This window comes from Pelophylax lessonae, assembly GCF_965119305.1.
Source record: "Pelophylax lessonae genome assembly, chromosome: 7".
Lineage (NCBI taxonomy): Eukaryota > Metazoa > Chordata > Amphibia > Anura > Ranidae > Pelophylax > Pelophylax lessonae.
Genome location: NC_138774.1, coordinates 65,943,193 through 65,958,162, shown reverse-complemented (window position 1 = coordinate 65,958,162; position 14,970 = coordinate 65,943,193). Strand labels below are relative to the sequence as shown.

Sequence of the window (14,970 nt, the reverse complement as noted above, 5' to 3'; positions counted from 1 at the left end):
TGTCATATTCCCTGCAATCATGAAAAATGAAGGGGGTATAGAAGGAGTAACGTATACTGGGCCTGTGAAGTACAAGATCCATTTATTTCTGTCCCTACCTACCATTTTTAGTCACACTTACATTACATTCTGTACATAAATTGTATTTTTCTATTATCTATTTCAGTTATCAATTTTTTAAAGAAAAATTATAGCAAAAAATATTGTATTTTGGTAAACTGTATGTGATTAAGCCTCATGCACAAGTCATGCTAATCTTTCCTAGACGCCTTTTCTCTTGACAGCAGCTTTTTTTTAGAAAAAAAACGCCTGACACTTGTAAACGTATGTAACATGTTTAGTTGCATCAAGTGCTGTGGCCAAAATGTTGCTACTCCTAGATGTACTGAATGTGGGATTTTCTTCTGCTTCTAAATGCTCCTGCATTTAAACTCCCCCAATGCAGGGGCATTTGTGGGCAGAAAAGATAAAAATTGCAAATGCCTCTAACAGCCACATTAAAAAATGTCCTTTTTGTGAGGATAATGAGCTATTGGTGATAACATAGTGTGTTGGGAAAATGAGGCAACCATATTGCAGAGTCCTAATTTTCCCCACACTGCACAAGTTGGTAACAGAACAGTCAGATTTAAATCTCATGTTTGTGCTAGGAAGCAGGTAGACACTGAGAAAAGAAAACAATACAGTTTAAGACACATTAACAGAAGGTATATCAGCTAGTATATCTCAAGCCCTCAGCTCCATCTATTATCCAGATTTTTATTGTAAGGTAGGTTACAGGTTACATTCATATAAAGTAACTACACTAATGTATAGGAAGATGCTAGTCAGTTAGATACCAAACACACCTATGCTTCAATGTCAAAAAGGCTGATAAGACACTTTAGATCTCCTAAGTGAATAGTGCAAGATTCATATCTTATTTGGTGCCTATCATATCATAATTTCACACAGTTCAATAATAAGTTGGCTATCAAAATGTAAAACCTTTTCACCTGAAATATAGATAGAGTTAGAAACATTTGTAGATTGTAAGCTCACATTGTAACTAGTGTTGAGCGAACACGGACTGTATTATTCGTGTTCGTACCGAATAATTGGATTTTTTGTACCCGAACACGGACACGGACACTTTACTGTATGTTCGGGTAAAAATCCGTGTTCGGTCGTTTTATTTCCGGGTTTTGCATGCTTTGGCGCTCTTTTCATGGCGGGCTTTCAACAGCCAATCAACAATCGTTTAACTGGTGTGCCTTAAGCCATCCCAGCCATGCCTGCAAATGTCTCAGTAGCTGTGATTGGCCGTCTGAAGCATGTGACCAAGTCTTTATAAGTTCGAGGCAGCCGCAGCGGCGTCATTATGCTGCTTAGATTCAGGGACAGAGCACACATCAACGTGCTGGCTGCTGATTAGGGAAAGATAGGCAGGAAAAAACCATTTGTGTCCGGATAGAATTGAGGGACAGGTCGGAGTGTTTAGGCAGGGCGAGTTGTAGGCATTTTAGGGATAGAGTCTGCTGAATTATATAGGGTCAGTGTCTTCTACAAACTACAATCGATATTGCTGTGTGGGGGGTGGGGTGAATCTGCACTCAATCCTGATCTACGATCTCTTCTCAATCCTGTTAGGGACAGAGTCTGCTGAATTTTAGGGAAACTGTGTTCTACAAACTACAATCGATATTGCTGTGTGGGGGGTGGGGTGAATCTGCACTCAATCCTGATCTACGATCTCTTCTCAATCCTGTTAGGGACAGAGTCTGCTGAATTTTAGGGAAACTGTGTTCTACAAACTACAATCGATATTGCTGTGTGGTGTGGGATTGGAGATAGGCAGGTGTCAGTGATCCACATCCATTTTTCTGTGTGTGAGCTGCAGTGAACACAATCTTTTTGGGCTGCAGTGAACACAATCTTTTTGGGCTGCAGTGAACACAATCTTTTTGGGCTGCAGTGAACACAATCTTTTTGGGCTGCAGTGAACACAATCTTTTTGGGCTGCAGTGAACACAATCTTTTTGGGGTGCAGTGAACAAAATCTTTTTGGGGTGCAGTGAACACAATCCTTTTTGGTGTGCAGTGAACACAATCTTTGTGGGGTGCAGTGAACAAAATCCTTTGTGGGGTGCAGTGAACACAATCTTTTTGGGGTGCAGTGAACAAAATCCTTTTTGGGGTGCAGTGAACACAATCTTTTTGGGGTGCAGTGAACACAATCTTTTTGGGGTGGAGTGAACAACATCCTTTTTGGGGTGCAGTGAACAAAATCCTTTTTGGGGTGCAGTGAACAAAATCATTTTTGGGGTGCAGTGAACACAATCTTTTTGGGGTGCAGTGAACACAATCTTTGTGGGGTGCAGTGAACACAATCTTTTTGGGGTGGAGTGAACAACATCCTTTTTGGGGTGCAGTGAACAACATCCTTTTTGGGGTGCAGTGAACACAATCTTTTTGGGGTGCAGTGAACACAATCTTTGTGGGGTACAGTGAACAGAATCTTTGTGGGGTGCAGTGAACACAATCTTTGGGGGGTACAGTGAACATAATCTTTGTGAGGTGCAGTGAACACAATCTTTGTGGGGTGCAGTGAACACAATCATTGTGGGGTGCAGTGAACTCAATCTTTGTGGGGTACAGTGAACACAATCTCATACTGAAGGTTTGAGGGTGCTGCCTGTTCCATACTCCCCCTACTCCTAGCCTTTTAGGGGTACAAACAATAGTAATTGGGGCCTAGTGTGGTTGTGTACGTGTGATATACATACACTTTTTTGGGATCATATTTTCTATTCCGCTATTTAATCAAAAACCTTTGGGGATCAGTTAAATTGGGGGATAGTCTGTGTTGGTACGTGTGAGAGAGATCCACCTTTCCAAGTTGTTGGGGTTCATCTCATACTTCTGAAGGTTTGAGGGTGCTGCCTGTTCCATACTCCCCCTACTCCTAGCCTTTTAGGGGTACAAACAATAGTAATTGGGGCCTAGTGTGGTTGTGTACGTGTGATATACATACACTTTTTTGGGATCATATTTTCTATTCCGCTATTTAATCAAAAACCTTTGGGGATCAGTTAAATTGGGGGATAGTCTGTGTTGGTACGTGTGAGAGAGATCCACCTTTCCAAGTTGTTGGGGTTCATCTCATACTTCTGAAGGTTTGAGGGTGCTGCCTGTTCCATACTCCCCCTACTCCTAGCCTTTTAGGGGTACAAACAATAGTAATTGGGGCCTAGTGTGGTTGTGTACGTGTGATATACATACACTTTTTTGGGATCATATTTTCTATTCCGCTATTTAATCAAAAACCTCTGGGGATCAGTTAAATTGGGGGATAGTCTGTGTTGGTACGTGTGAGAGAGATCCACCTTTCCAAGTTGTTGGGGTTCATCTCATACTTCTGAAGGTTTGAGGGTGCTGCCTGTTCCATACTCCCCCTACTCCTAGCCTTTTAGGGGTACAAACAATAGTAATTGGGGCCTAGTGTGGTTGTGTACGTGTGATATACATACACTTTTTTGGGATCATATTTTCTATTCCGCTATTTAATCAAAAACCTTTGGGGATCAGTTAAATTGGGGGATAGTCTGTGTTGGTACGTGTGAGAGAGATCCACCTTTCCAAGTTGTTGGGGTTCATCTCATACTTCTGAAGGTTTGAGGGTGCTGCCTGTTCCATACTCCCCCTACTCCTAGCCTTTTAGGGGTACAAACAATAGTAATTGGGGCCTAGTGTGGTTGTGTACGTGTGATATACATACACTTTTTTGGGATCATATTTTCTATTCCGCTATTTAATCAAAAACCTTTGGGGATCAGTTAAATTGGGGGATAGTCTGTGTTGGTACGTGTGAGAGAGATCCACCTTTCCAAGTTGTTGGGGTTCATCTCATACTTCTGAAGGTTTGAGGGTGCTGCCTGTTCCATACCCCCCCTACTCCTCATCTAGCCTTTTAGGGGTACAAACAATAGTAATTGGGGCCTAGTGTGGTTGTGTACGTGCGAGATACATACACTTTTTTTGATCATATTTCCTATTCCGCTATTCAATAAAAACCTTTGAGGATCAATTGAATTGCGGGATAGTCTGTGTCGGTACGTGTGAGAGAGATCCACCTTTCCAAGTTGTTGGGGTTCATCTCATACTTCTGAAGGTTTGAGGGTGCTGCCTGTTCCATACCCCCCCTACTCCTCATCTAGCCTTTTAGGGGTACAAACAATAGTAATTGGGGCCTAGTGTGGTTGTGTACGTGCGAGATACATACACTTTTTTTGATCATATTTCCTATTCCGCTATTCAATAAAAACCTTTGAGGATCAATTGAATTGCGGGATAGTCTGTGTCGGTACGTGTGAGAGAGATCCACCTTTCCAAGTTGTTGGGGTTCATCTCATACTTCTGAAGGTTTGAGGGTGCTGCCTGTTCCATACTCCCCCTACTCCTCATCTAGCCTTTTAGGGGTACAAACAATAGTAATTGGGGCCTAGTGTGGTTGTGTACGTGTGATATACATACACTTTTTTTGGATCATATTTTCTATTCCGCTATTTAATTTAACTGGGCCTCCATGCGAGACCTGTGTGCCTTGTTGCGCTAATTTGAGTACTCCACCAACATGGCCAGTGGCAATGACGCCGTTCTCAGCTTAACTATCCCACTTCTATGCCTCCTTGAAAAAACAATTCGGGCGATGATGGAAGAGGATGTGGCACAGGATGAGGAGGAGGAGGAGGATGAAGAGGTAACATTTCCAAGGCTTTCAGGGCAGTCATTCGCAAGGGGCTCCGAGGGTGGGTTCCTGCACACGCAAACGCCAGGGACGCAATTGTCCAGCAGGGGCACAGTTCTGGAGGATGAGGAGGATGAGGAGGAGGAGGAGCTGGAGGAGGAGATGGAACCATGTTCACAGCAGGGTGGCACCCAGGCCAGCTCATGGCCATCACTGGTGCGTGGCTGGGGGGATACAGAGGACACGGACCATACACCTCCCACAGAGGACAGCCTTTCGTTGCCTCTGGGCAGCCTGGCACACATGAGCGATTACATGCTGCAGTGTCTCCACAACGACCGCCGAGTTGCCCACATTCTAACTTGTGCTGATTACTGGGTGGCCACGCTGCTGGATCCCCGCTACAAGGACAACGTACCGTCCTTAATTCACTCACTGGAGCGCGATCGCAAGATGCGCGAGTACAAGCGCACGCTGGTAGACGCCATGCTGCTGGCATTCCCATCTGACAGCGGGGCCACAGTGGAAGCACAAGGCAGAGGAGGAGGAGGAGGAGGTCGCCAACGCAACCAGGGCACCGCCAGCACCTCAGAAGGCAGGGTTAGCATGGCCGAAATGTGGAAAAGCTTTGTCAGCACGCCACAACAAACAGCAGCACCAGCAGCTCAGATGGAACGTCTTAGCAGGAGGCAGCATTTTACCAACATGGTGGAGCAGTATGTGTGCACACGCCTACATGTAGTGAATGACGGGTCTGCCCCCTTCAACTTCTGGGTCTCCAAATTGGGCACATGGCCTGAGCTTGCCCTTTACGCCTTGGAGGTGCTGGCGTGCCCTGCAGCCAGTGTATTATCTGAACGGGTATTTAGCACGGCTGGGGGCGTTATAACAGACAAGCGCAGCCGCCTGTCCAGAGACAATGTGGACAAGCTCACGTTCATTAAAATGAACCAGGCATGGATCCCACGGGACTTTTCCGTACCTTATGCAGAATAGCAATGGATACCGACCTTACCCACCCATTGTTCCATTTTTGCTCTTTCTCACTCTTTTGGGGTGTACCCTCATTTAAAATTTTTGAAAAGAAGCAGTGTTGGCTACCTCGTCCTCCTCCTCAGGGCCAGATTAATGTAGGGGCTATTGGAGCTGCAGCTCCAGGCCCCTACCTTTTATATAGGCCCCGGGTTGGCCATATTCACTGTTACCGCTCTTCTGTCACTTGTAAACACAGAAGTCTGGCTTCTATGCTCGCTTCCCCAGGCAGCACCCTCAGAACCTCCCCACACAGCGTGAAGGCCGGACAAGGAGGGACAGTTGGCGATGCATGGATGTGTTTATGGGCTTCAGAGACAGCATCCCATGTTGAATTAGGCATGCATGGCTGCACCCTTCCTCCTCTGGGTGCATGGCAAGGCACGGCCCTTAAGGCCCTTCAAAATCCTCAGCACCAAGCCCATGATGCTGTTAATCCGGCCCTGGTCCTCCTCCACCGCCGCTTCCACCTACACCGCCCATAGGTGTGCGCAGCCTATTGCATTAAGGTGTGCACCCCAAAGTTGAAATACACATGTATGTGTTTGCCAGCAGGGAGAGTAATGTATCGGGGCCATGTACCTGTAGGCAAGGAGAAATAGAGCAGAGCAGGTCCCAGGGAGATCTTTCCCATCTCCTCACTGGCAATGCTATGTGCCCTAGGTGATTAGGGTGTGCCCAGGCACACCCAGCACACCCTGTGCGCACGCCTATGTCACCGCCACATCCACCACCTCAACCTCCCTCCTACTCCATATGGGCCTCGTCCTTCAGAGATGAAGAAGAACATTGTTTTATTTTTCTGTTTTTTTTTGTTGTTTTAAGTTATTTCCCTATCCACATTTGTTTGCAGAGCACTTGCCATGCTCTTAATTACGTTTTGCTGCCATTTGCAGCACTCTAGCCCTTTCCTTTGGTGTTTTAGAGCCATTTTAGTGCCTTAAAGTTCGGGTCCCCATTGACTTCAATGGGGTTCGGTGTCCGGGAAAAGTTCGGTAAAAGTCCGGGACACGGACCCGGACTTTTTTTTAAAGTTCGGCCGAACCCGTCGAACACGGACATCTAGGTGTCCGCTCAACCCTAATTGTAACTGTACTGTCTCTCTTTATTTTATAAAGTGTTGCACAAATTATTAATTTAATATAAATCTTAAGGGGGTATCTGCTGGAGCATAATAAAACACTTCAACAACACTTCAGCGTGCCTCTCAGACCCTTTGATTACTTGGATCAACTCTATAAATGCCCTATTCTGGGACCTGAAAGTATGGCTTAGTCCATGCAATACCAAGTTTCTAATTTATAAGTTGTCATGCCCGTTGAGAACTTCCTACACATGCCTGTTGAGGCACATCCTACTATAAGTGGTGGTCATGCTCTGTTGCACAAGGATCATGGACCCAGGTCTACATAATTCCTCATATCCTTTTTCCAAAGACCACTTCCTAACCACATGGAAAAACTATACAAATGTATATATGTTTTAAGCCACATGGAAAAAGTGAAAGAGCCTATGAGAAAATCTCTCTCTCTCTCTCTCTTTCTCACACACATATTTAAATATACCTAGAGGTTAAAAATTGTACATCAAAAGATCCCAATTGGTAACTTTCATGTGGCTTATTACATAAATTAATTTGAGTATTTTTTTTCATTTTTCTTAGCAGAAAAAAATGGAACGGGGAGGGGGAAAAGCCCCTAACCCCTATCTGAGGACTTTAAGGGATGTAAGGTATAGAGTTAGTGAGCATAACAATGGCACTTAATCACAAATAAACAATATTGATAAAGACCATTTGATACAGATAAAGGAAAAGTTTAAATTTTCATTGTGGACATTGTGACCAATGCCCCTGGGTTAGAGAGGGAGTTACTCTCCCGCTCACGAGAGGAGGGGTTCACAGATTGCAGGGTTATGCTGACTGTAAAATGAAGGGGGTGGTGTACATCGCTAATTGTATCTGTGGGTCGTTTTATGCGGAAAAAACGACAAAAAACGGAAAGAGAACCTTTGGACAACGCATCCAGGATCATCTTCACTATATTGATGCGGGGATTCTTATTCATCTGTAAACATGTGGGCTTACATCATAGCTATGACCCCAATGTTATAACTTTCTCTGTTTTGGAAACAATCTTTCAGAACTCATGTGGAGGTGGCTTTGATAACCAAATTTTAAAACAAGAAGTGAAATGGATTTAAAATTTAAAATGTACAAGCAACATCCCCACCAGGTCTCAATACTGCCATATCGTTTCAATCTAACCTTTCTTAATTTGTCATTTATTTATCATCCTTTTACCCCGTAGGGTTTTTTTTTTCTTCATTTATTTATTTTTACCACCAGTAACCAGGAAACTAGATTTACTGGGACTTAAGTCCTGTGCACAGTTTTTTGCGTGTGTATATACTATTTCAGGTCCTCCATTTGGACATGGGACTGTTTTGCATTCCATCATGTGATCAGACAATGTTGTCTACATTTATCATCAGGTGCTTTTTGGTGAGCATTAGATGTTATATAGCAATATATGTATATGTATACATTAAATATATGCATTTGTATTTCTCTATATTTTTTATATGAAGTTGGCTAATATCAAGGGTCTCTGAAGAAGTTTTACATGAAAACATCTGTTCTGCGAAACGCGTCAGACCCATTGACCGACACCTTGGAGACATTTATTTGTATCAAATGGTCTCTATCAATCTTGTTTATTTGTGTTTAAGTGTATTTTTCAAACCTTGATGTCTTTTATGAATTTCTATTTATATGTACAAATAAAATTTATATGGTTTTTATACATAACCATCGTTATGCTCACTAACTCTATACCCTACATCCCTTAAAATCCTCAGATAGGGGTTAGGGGCTTTTCCCCCTCCCCGTTCCAATTTTTCTGTTATGCTTCATTATAGGATGTGGATTTAGTTGTTATTACTTGGAACCAACACATATTTCTATTTACTATCATTTTTCTTATTTCTAAACAATGATTATGATATTTAATACCGATATTTTCTAAAGATTATGTCCTGTTATTTTATTCCTTATGAAGGGGGAATGTCTGCCGCCGAAATGCATTGGATGCCTTTTATCTTCCTGTTTTGATATGGTTACCATCAATAAACAATTATGGATGCTTAATATGACCCTCTGGCTCTCTTATTGTTGATTAGATTTGGTTTACTTATTTTGGGAAGGCATCACCCATTTTAGCAGGTTGGGAGGCCCCATTTTGTGATAGAACTTACAAAACAGAACCAACAAGTCCAAGCAACACCTACTGATAGACAGATATGGGATCAGAGTCCTGCACCTGGTATCAAATCCATCTTTAACAGTGCACAACAAGACATAGTAAATGTAGAAGAGATTAGCTTCAGTGAGATGACAGGCAGTACTGGTAAAGTCCTCTGTCCTTTCCTTGACCTTTTTGGACACATCTTCCACAGTTTAGGTTCTCTTCACAGTCTATCTAAAAACGACCCTCTCTGCAGGGTGAAAATGCTGCAAAGATTTTCCAATGTTATCACCCTGATAAATCAGTTCTGTGAAAGTAAAGACCTGCTCTTAGAAACAAAGGAAATGGTTGGAATTCAAAGGAAGGTTTACCCTTACATGGGAAGATAAGGAGACAAGGAGACTTTGCTACATTCCCCATTAGAGGTATCTGTCAAAGGCATATCTGACTCTGTGGTGGGGTCAGAATTCTGAGGCGACCAGGCACATTATCTGTTGGTGGTAGGTCACCGCGAGGATAGAGGAAATTTCACAGTAGTATACAGTGGTTTCTTACATCAATATAGGACTATTGTCATATTTGCCACATTTTATTATACAGTGCACCCGGAAAGTATTCACAGCGCTTCACTTTTTCCACATTTTGTTATGTTACTGGCTTATTCCAAATTGGATTAAATTCATTTTTTCCTCAAAATTCTACAAACAATATCCTGTAATGACAATGTGAAAGAAGTTTATTTGAAATCTTTGCAAATTTAATTAAAAAAAAATGAAAAAAAAAAAATTCCATGTACATGAGTATTCACAGCCTTTGCTCAATACTTTGTTGAAGCACCTTTAGCACCAATTACAGCCTCAAGTTTTTTTGAGTATGATACTACAAGCTTGGCACACCTATTTTTGAGCAGTTTCTCCCATTCTTCTTTGCAAGACCTCTCAAGCTCCATCAGGTTGAATGGGGAGTGTTGGTGCACAGCCATTTTAGATCTCTCCAGAGATGTTCAATCGGGTTCAAGTCTAGACTCTGGCTGGACTACTCAAGGACATTTACAGAGTTGTCCCATAGCCACTCCTTTGTTATCTTGGCTGTGTGCTTAGGGTCCTTGTCTTGTTGAAAGATGAACCTTCACCCAGGTCTGAGGTCCAGAGCGCTCTAGAGTAGGTTTTCATCAAGTATGTCTCTGTACATTGCTGCATTCATCTTTCCCTCAATCCTGACTAGTCTCCCAGTTCTTGCCACTGAAAAACATCCCCACAGCATGATGCTGCCACCACCATGCTTCACTGTAGGGATGGTATTGGCCAGCTTATGAGCAGTGCTTGGTTTCCTCCAGACATGACGCTTGCCATTCAGGCCAAAGAGTTCAATGTTTGTTTCATCAGACCAGCGAATTTTGTTTCTCATGACCTGAGAGTCCTTCAGGTGCCTTTTGGCAAACTCCAAGTGGACTGTCATGTGCCTTTCACTGAGGAGTGACTTCTGTCTGGCCACTCTACCATACAGGCCTGATTGGTGGAGTGCTGCAGAGATGGTTGTTCTTCTGGAACATTTTCCTCTCTCCACAGAGAAAACCTGGCGCTCTGTCAGATTCTTGGTCACCTCCCTGACTACGGCTCTTCTCGCCCAAATGCTCAGTTTGGCCCGGGCAGCCAGCTCTAGGTAAAGTGCTGATAATTCTAAACTTCTTATATTTATGGATGATGGAGGGCACTGTGCTTATTGGGACCTTCAATGCTGCAGAAATTCTTCTGTACCCTTCTCCAGATCTGTGCCTGCATGCTGTCATTAGGAGGTATTTTTTGTAGAATTTTGGGGAAAATAATTAATTTAATTTAATAAGGCTGTAACATAACAAAATGTGGAAAAAGTGAAGCGCTGTGAATACTTTCTGGATGCACTGTAGGTGTTTTGTGAACACAAATCCTACTTAGTGATACCAGATATAAGTGGACATTGTATATATTTTTTTTGGTATACCATACACTTGATTGCAAAATCTAGTTGCATTTCACATGTGTGTTGTTTCTTACATATTTGCCATGTTGCATGCATTTATTTGTTTTTTAATTTTATACCTTTTTGTGCTGCACTTATCTGTATATATTTTTTAGTACCAAAACATGGTGGTTGTAAGTGAACACACCTTTTAAAGTGTTAGGGGCAATTCAGCTTGGGTAATCGGGTTTAATTCTTTATTTTTAGGGAGGTTGCGCTGAATAATTTCACTACTTAAAAAAGCTAGCTCCTGTACCCATTTTTGGAGCCAACTTTGGCACATTTTTGGACAGCATGGTTTGTTTTTTTGTGCGTTTTGTCACATGAAAAAAATCCCTATTTGGGGTGCCATAAGAATGAATGGCACCCAAACACGCTTTAATGTGATCCAGAATTCTGGGCAGAATTCTGTGATTCGGGGTCTCTCAGATGTGAACAGAGCCTTATATCAGGTCTTCACTTTAATAGAATGGATTTGTCAGAATATTCTGTGAATAGTTTTAAAACATGTCCTTTTCCACCAGTACATGCCCCTATCAATATATTTTCACATCACTTTTTTACCTTCGGAATAGTGTATCCTCTAAACATAGTCTCTTTGATAGCAGAATGGGGAGCATTCATAGGGATCACATTGCTGAATCTTTGGATTTCATGGATTACAGCCTCAGTATATGGCATCTTGCTCCGGTCCTCAATATGTGGTTCTCGCTCTCGCCCAATCACATGGTCAATCTCCTCTTTGACCATAGCTGACATAATTATACAAATGTTTTAAAACATTAATTGATTTAATTAAGGGAGCTCAAGCAAATTAGACATAATTTAATTTCAATAGTGTTTTTCTTCAAAATCACCTATTGCAAAAACATAAAGTTCACTACTAAGAAGTGTACTACTTTTATCTGCCCATTGTTGATGGAAATCTTATATTTCTGAATCAGATTTTGTCTAACATAATGTTAACTAGTAGGAGTATGTCACATTCAATTGGACATGTTCTAGAATACTTAAGACATTTCACTGCAAAGTGATTTTAACATTATAGAAACAGGTCCAGTTGAATGTGATAAGTTACATGGATAATTTGAAACCTTTAACAGGCTTACATAATCAAGTTCCTATCTGTGACACAACACTTTTTGTGTTCTATGTGGATAACTGTAGTCAGTACAGACTTTAGATTCTGACCTTTCTTACCAACAGAGGCAACTGCCAACCAAAAGAGGTAATGGTGGTAACCTAAGTTTTACATCCACTGCTAGCACTCACAAGTGTCACTTAGATTTAGATGTAGATTTGAATGAGGAAGGTGAGGAAGGAATAGACCCTTTGTTAAGTTCTTTTTTCTGTTTTTGTCCACATTGGGGAGACTCATCCTTCTATTTGAACTGGTGATCATTGTTACCAAGAACGTAAATGAGAGAAGAGCCACCATTTAAAGACTGTTCCCAGAACAAGTGGATAAGGTGAGCTGTCTAGAGGGAAATTCCCATCCATTTGGGACATTTACTCTATCTGTTGTATCTCTGGGACAGAAAGCAAAGAAAATTTTTCAAAAAGTTACGCAGATGGCAGGGGATTTAACTTATCTCGCTCTATTCAAAATGAAAGAAAAGTTTTGGCTATGCATAAAATTTAATATTTTAAAATAATATAGATTGTGGATCCAAGCAGTATGCAATTGTTTTCGGGGATTAGGAAGGATTTTTTCCTATTAGAGCAATTTGGACCATGCGTATAAGGATGTTTTGCCTTCCTCGCAATAAACTGTGTCTTTACATTTCTGAGGATGCAGGTTTTTATGGCATTTATATTTTATTTTTGCTTGAACTTAATGCACATTTGTTTTTTTCTGCAAAGCTAGCTAACATTTTCAAAATGTAAGTACTTGCAAACTGTGCCACATTTAGTTCAGTGGAGTAATAACACTTTGCAGGATTTTTCTAAAATTAGTTGGGAATACCACATACTGTATGTCAAGATTAAATTTTGAATAATTGTATGTATTGAAGTAAGAATTATTTTTATTCTCATGTTGCCCCTCAGTAACCGATCAGAGCCAACCCTTCCCAGGAAAATTATGGTTGATTGATAACTGGTTACTGTATGGTAACAATGACATCATGAACATTACTTCATCCTAAGTGGTCCTTCAAACCACAACAAGCATTAACACACATTGTTAATAAATAAATTGATGATCGGTTTGAGTTGATGCTCATTGTGTGCATTATAGAATTAAAATAAATGTCAAACTGCTGGCCAATGCACCCAAGCTGCAATTTGCAGGACTTTATTGCCAATTGCTGACATTTACCACAATTGTTTGAGCAGACAATTACATTTTTATATATTCAGGTCCATGGCATTTTCCAGCTATGGAAAAGGCTTCAAAATGTATAATGCATCTGGTGGTTATAAGCTGCAATGCACCTTTTTAAGTTTTCAAATACAATGCCCCATGCCAAAAGAATAGTAAAAAACATTGCAACAGAAAAATAGGAATGTGCACCTGTGCATTGTTTTCAAACTGACAAGTTAGTCATAGAATTAAAATGTAACAGATAAACTTTGATTGTGCTAAATTTGGTCTGTGCATCCTCCAAAATATTGGCCAATATATGCTGAAACATGTTCAAAGAACCTACACATGGTCACCTCAGTCCAAAGATACTTTCATATCTTCAGGTGGTCTTCTGTGAGATAAGTTACCTTCAGTGAAAATACTCTGCACTGTTGCACACCAGTAATTAAAGCTGAGCACTGAGCCCAAAGATACCTTAAAACAAAACAAAAATATGTTTTATTTTTGATAGAATGTTGAAGGGTTAGAATCTCTGACTGTTTTTTTATTATATCTGTTTGTATCTTTGATAGGGAGAGTCATGATCACTTTTGTACCTGATGACCACTGTCCTGGTGACCACTGTGTAATAAAAAACACAAAATGTTTGAGTTGTCATTTAAACAGGAGGTGAAGGGAAATCTTCCAATGGGTAACCTCTTCTAGGGTTAGGCTTACTTTTAGGTTTAGGGTTATTCCTTATTGAGGTTGGTTCTCAATTAAATTGTTGCCCTTTAGGTAATCCAGTGATCCAAAATGTGCAACAAGCCAAAGAGGCAGAAGTATCTAAGAACTTGTGTAAAACTTGTGTAAAAAACTAATATGCTATTAACATACCTTGTATATCAGGATATTTCAGAAGTATGAGGAATCCATGTTTCAAAGTGGTAGCTACAGTTTCACCACCAGCAAAAAACAGGTTGTTAAGAGTCAGAATTAAATTCTTCATGTTGAATTCTGAGTCAGGATTATCCTTCTCCTGAAAACATAAAGAAATTATATTTTCAGAGGTCTTTTATATACTGATGATCACATATGTTCCTGTTTTTGTATACATGGAATAAGGACAATATTAGATCAGACTCTGTTTCCAATCCTAAAGCCACCAAACATTGTCTATAGCAGAATAAAAATCAAGGCCACTTTAACTACACCTTCTACAGGAATTTTAATATTGGGGCCACACCATGAGTGACAGGATTACTTTTTTTGCAGGTAATTGTGCTACCTTTACCTGAACTGTAATGAATAAATATACTAATTAATTAAAAGTTAGACTAATAGATAAAAATTCTGGACAAATCCCTTCTCTTTCTGTCCTGGAAACACAATAGAACATAAGACTCTATAAAGGGAAGCAAACTGACAATTTACAGACTGCCCCCCCCCATCCCAGAAATTAAAGTATAACTAAAGGAAAAACAGTTTTTTTTTTTTTAGTTTTGGACAGAGTAGAAAGGAATTAGAACACTTGATTTTAATAAAAACATATTTTTCTATTGTTAGCTCTACCCTTGTTAGGGAGATCTATTCTCTCTGTTTGTCCTGTTTACCCATATCATCAAACGTAAAAGTAAAGGGAAGTCCCACATTTTGGGCAATAGGAGGGATATCTTCTAATG

General features: G+C 40.9%; 1 protein-coding gene across 1 annotated transcript in view; it reads right to left on the bottom strand.

Moving 5' to 3' along the window:
• LOC309559469 (cytochrome P450 2G1-like) overlaps window positions 1-14,970 on the bottom strand; it is a 52,716-nt gene that overhangs the window by 4,959 nt on the left and 32,787 nt on the right. The window contains exons 6-7 of the mRNA XM_082262741.1: window positions 14,186-14,327; window positions 11,566-11,753 (exon numbers count right to left, since the gene is read on the bottom strand). Of these exons, the coding sequence (XP_082118867.1) occupies window positions 11,566-11,753; window positions 14,186-14,327 (330 nt within the window). The remainder of the gene's footprint in view (window positions 1-11,565; window positions 11,754-14,185; window positions 14,328-14,970) is intronic.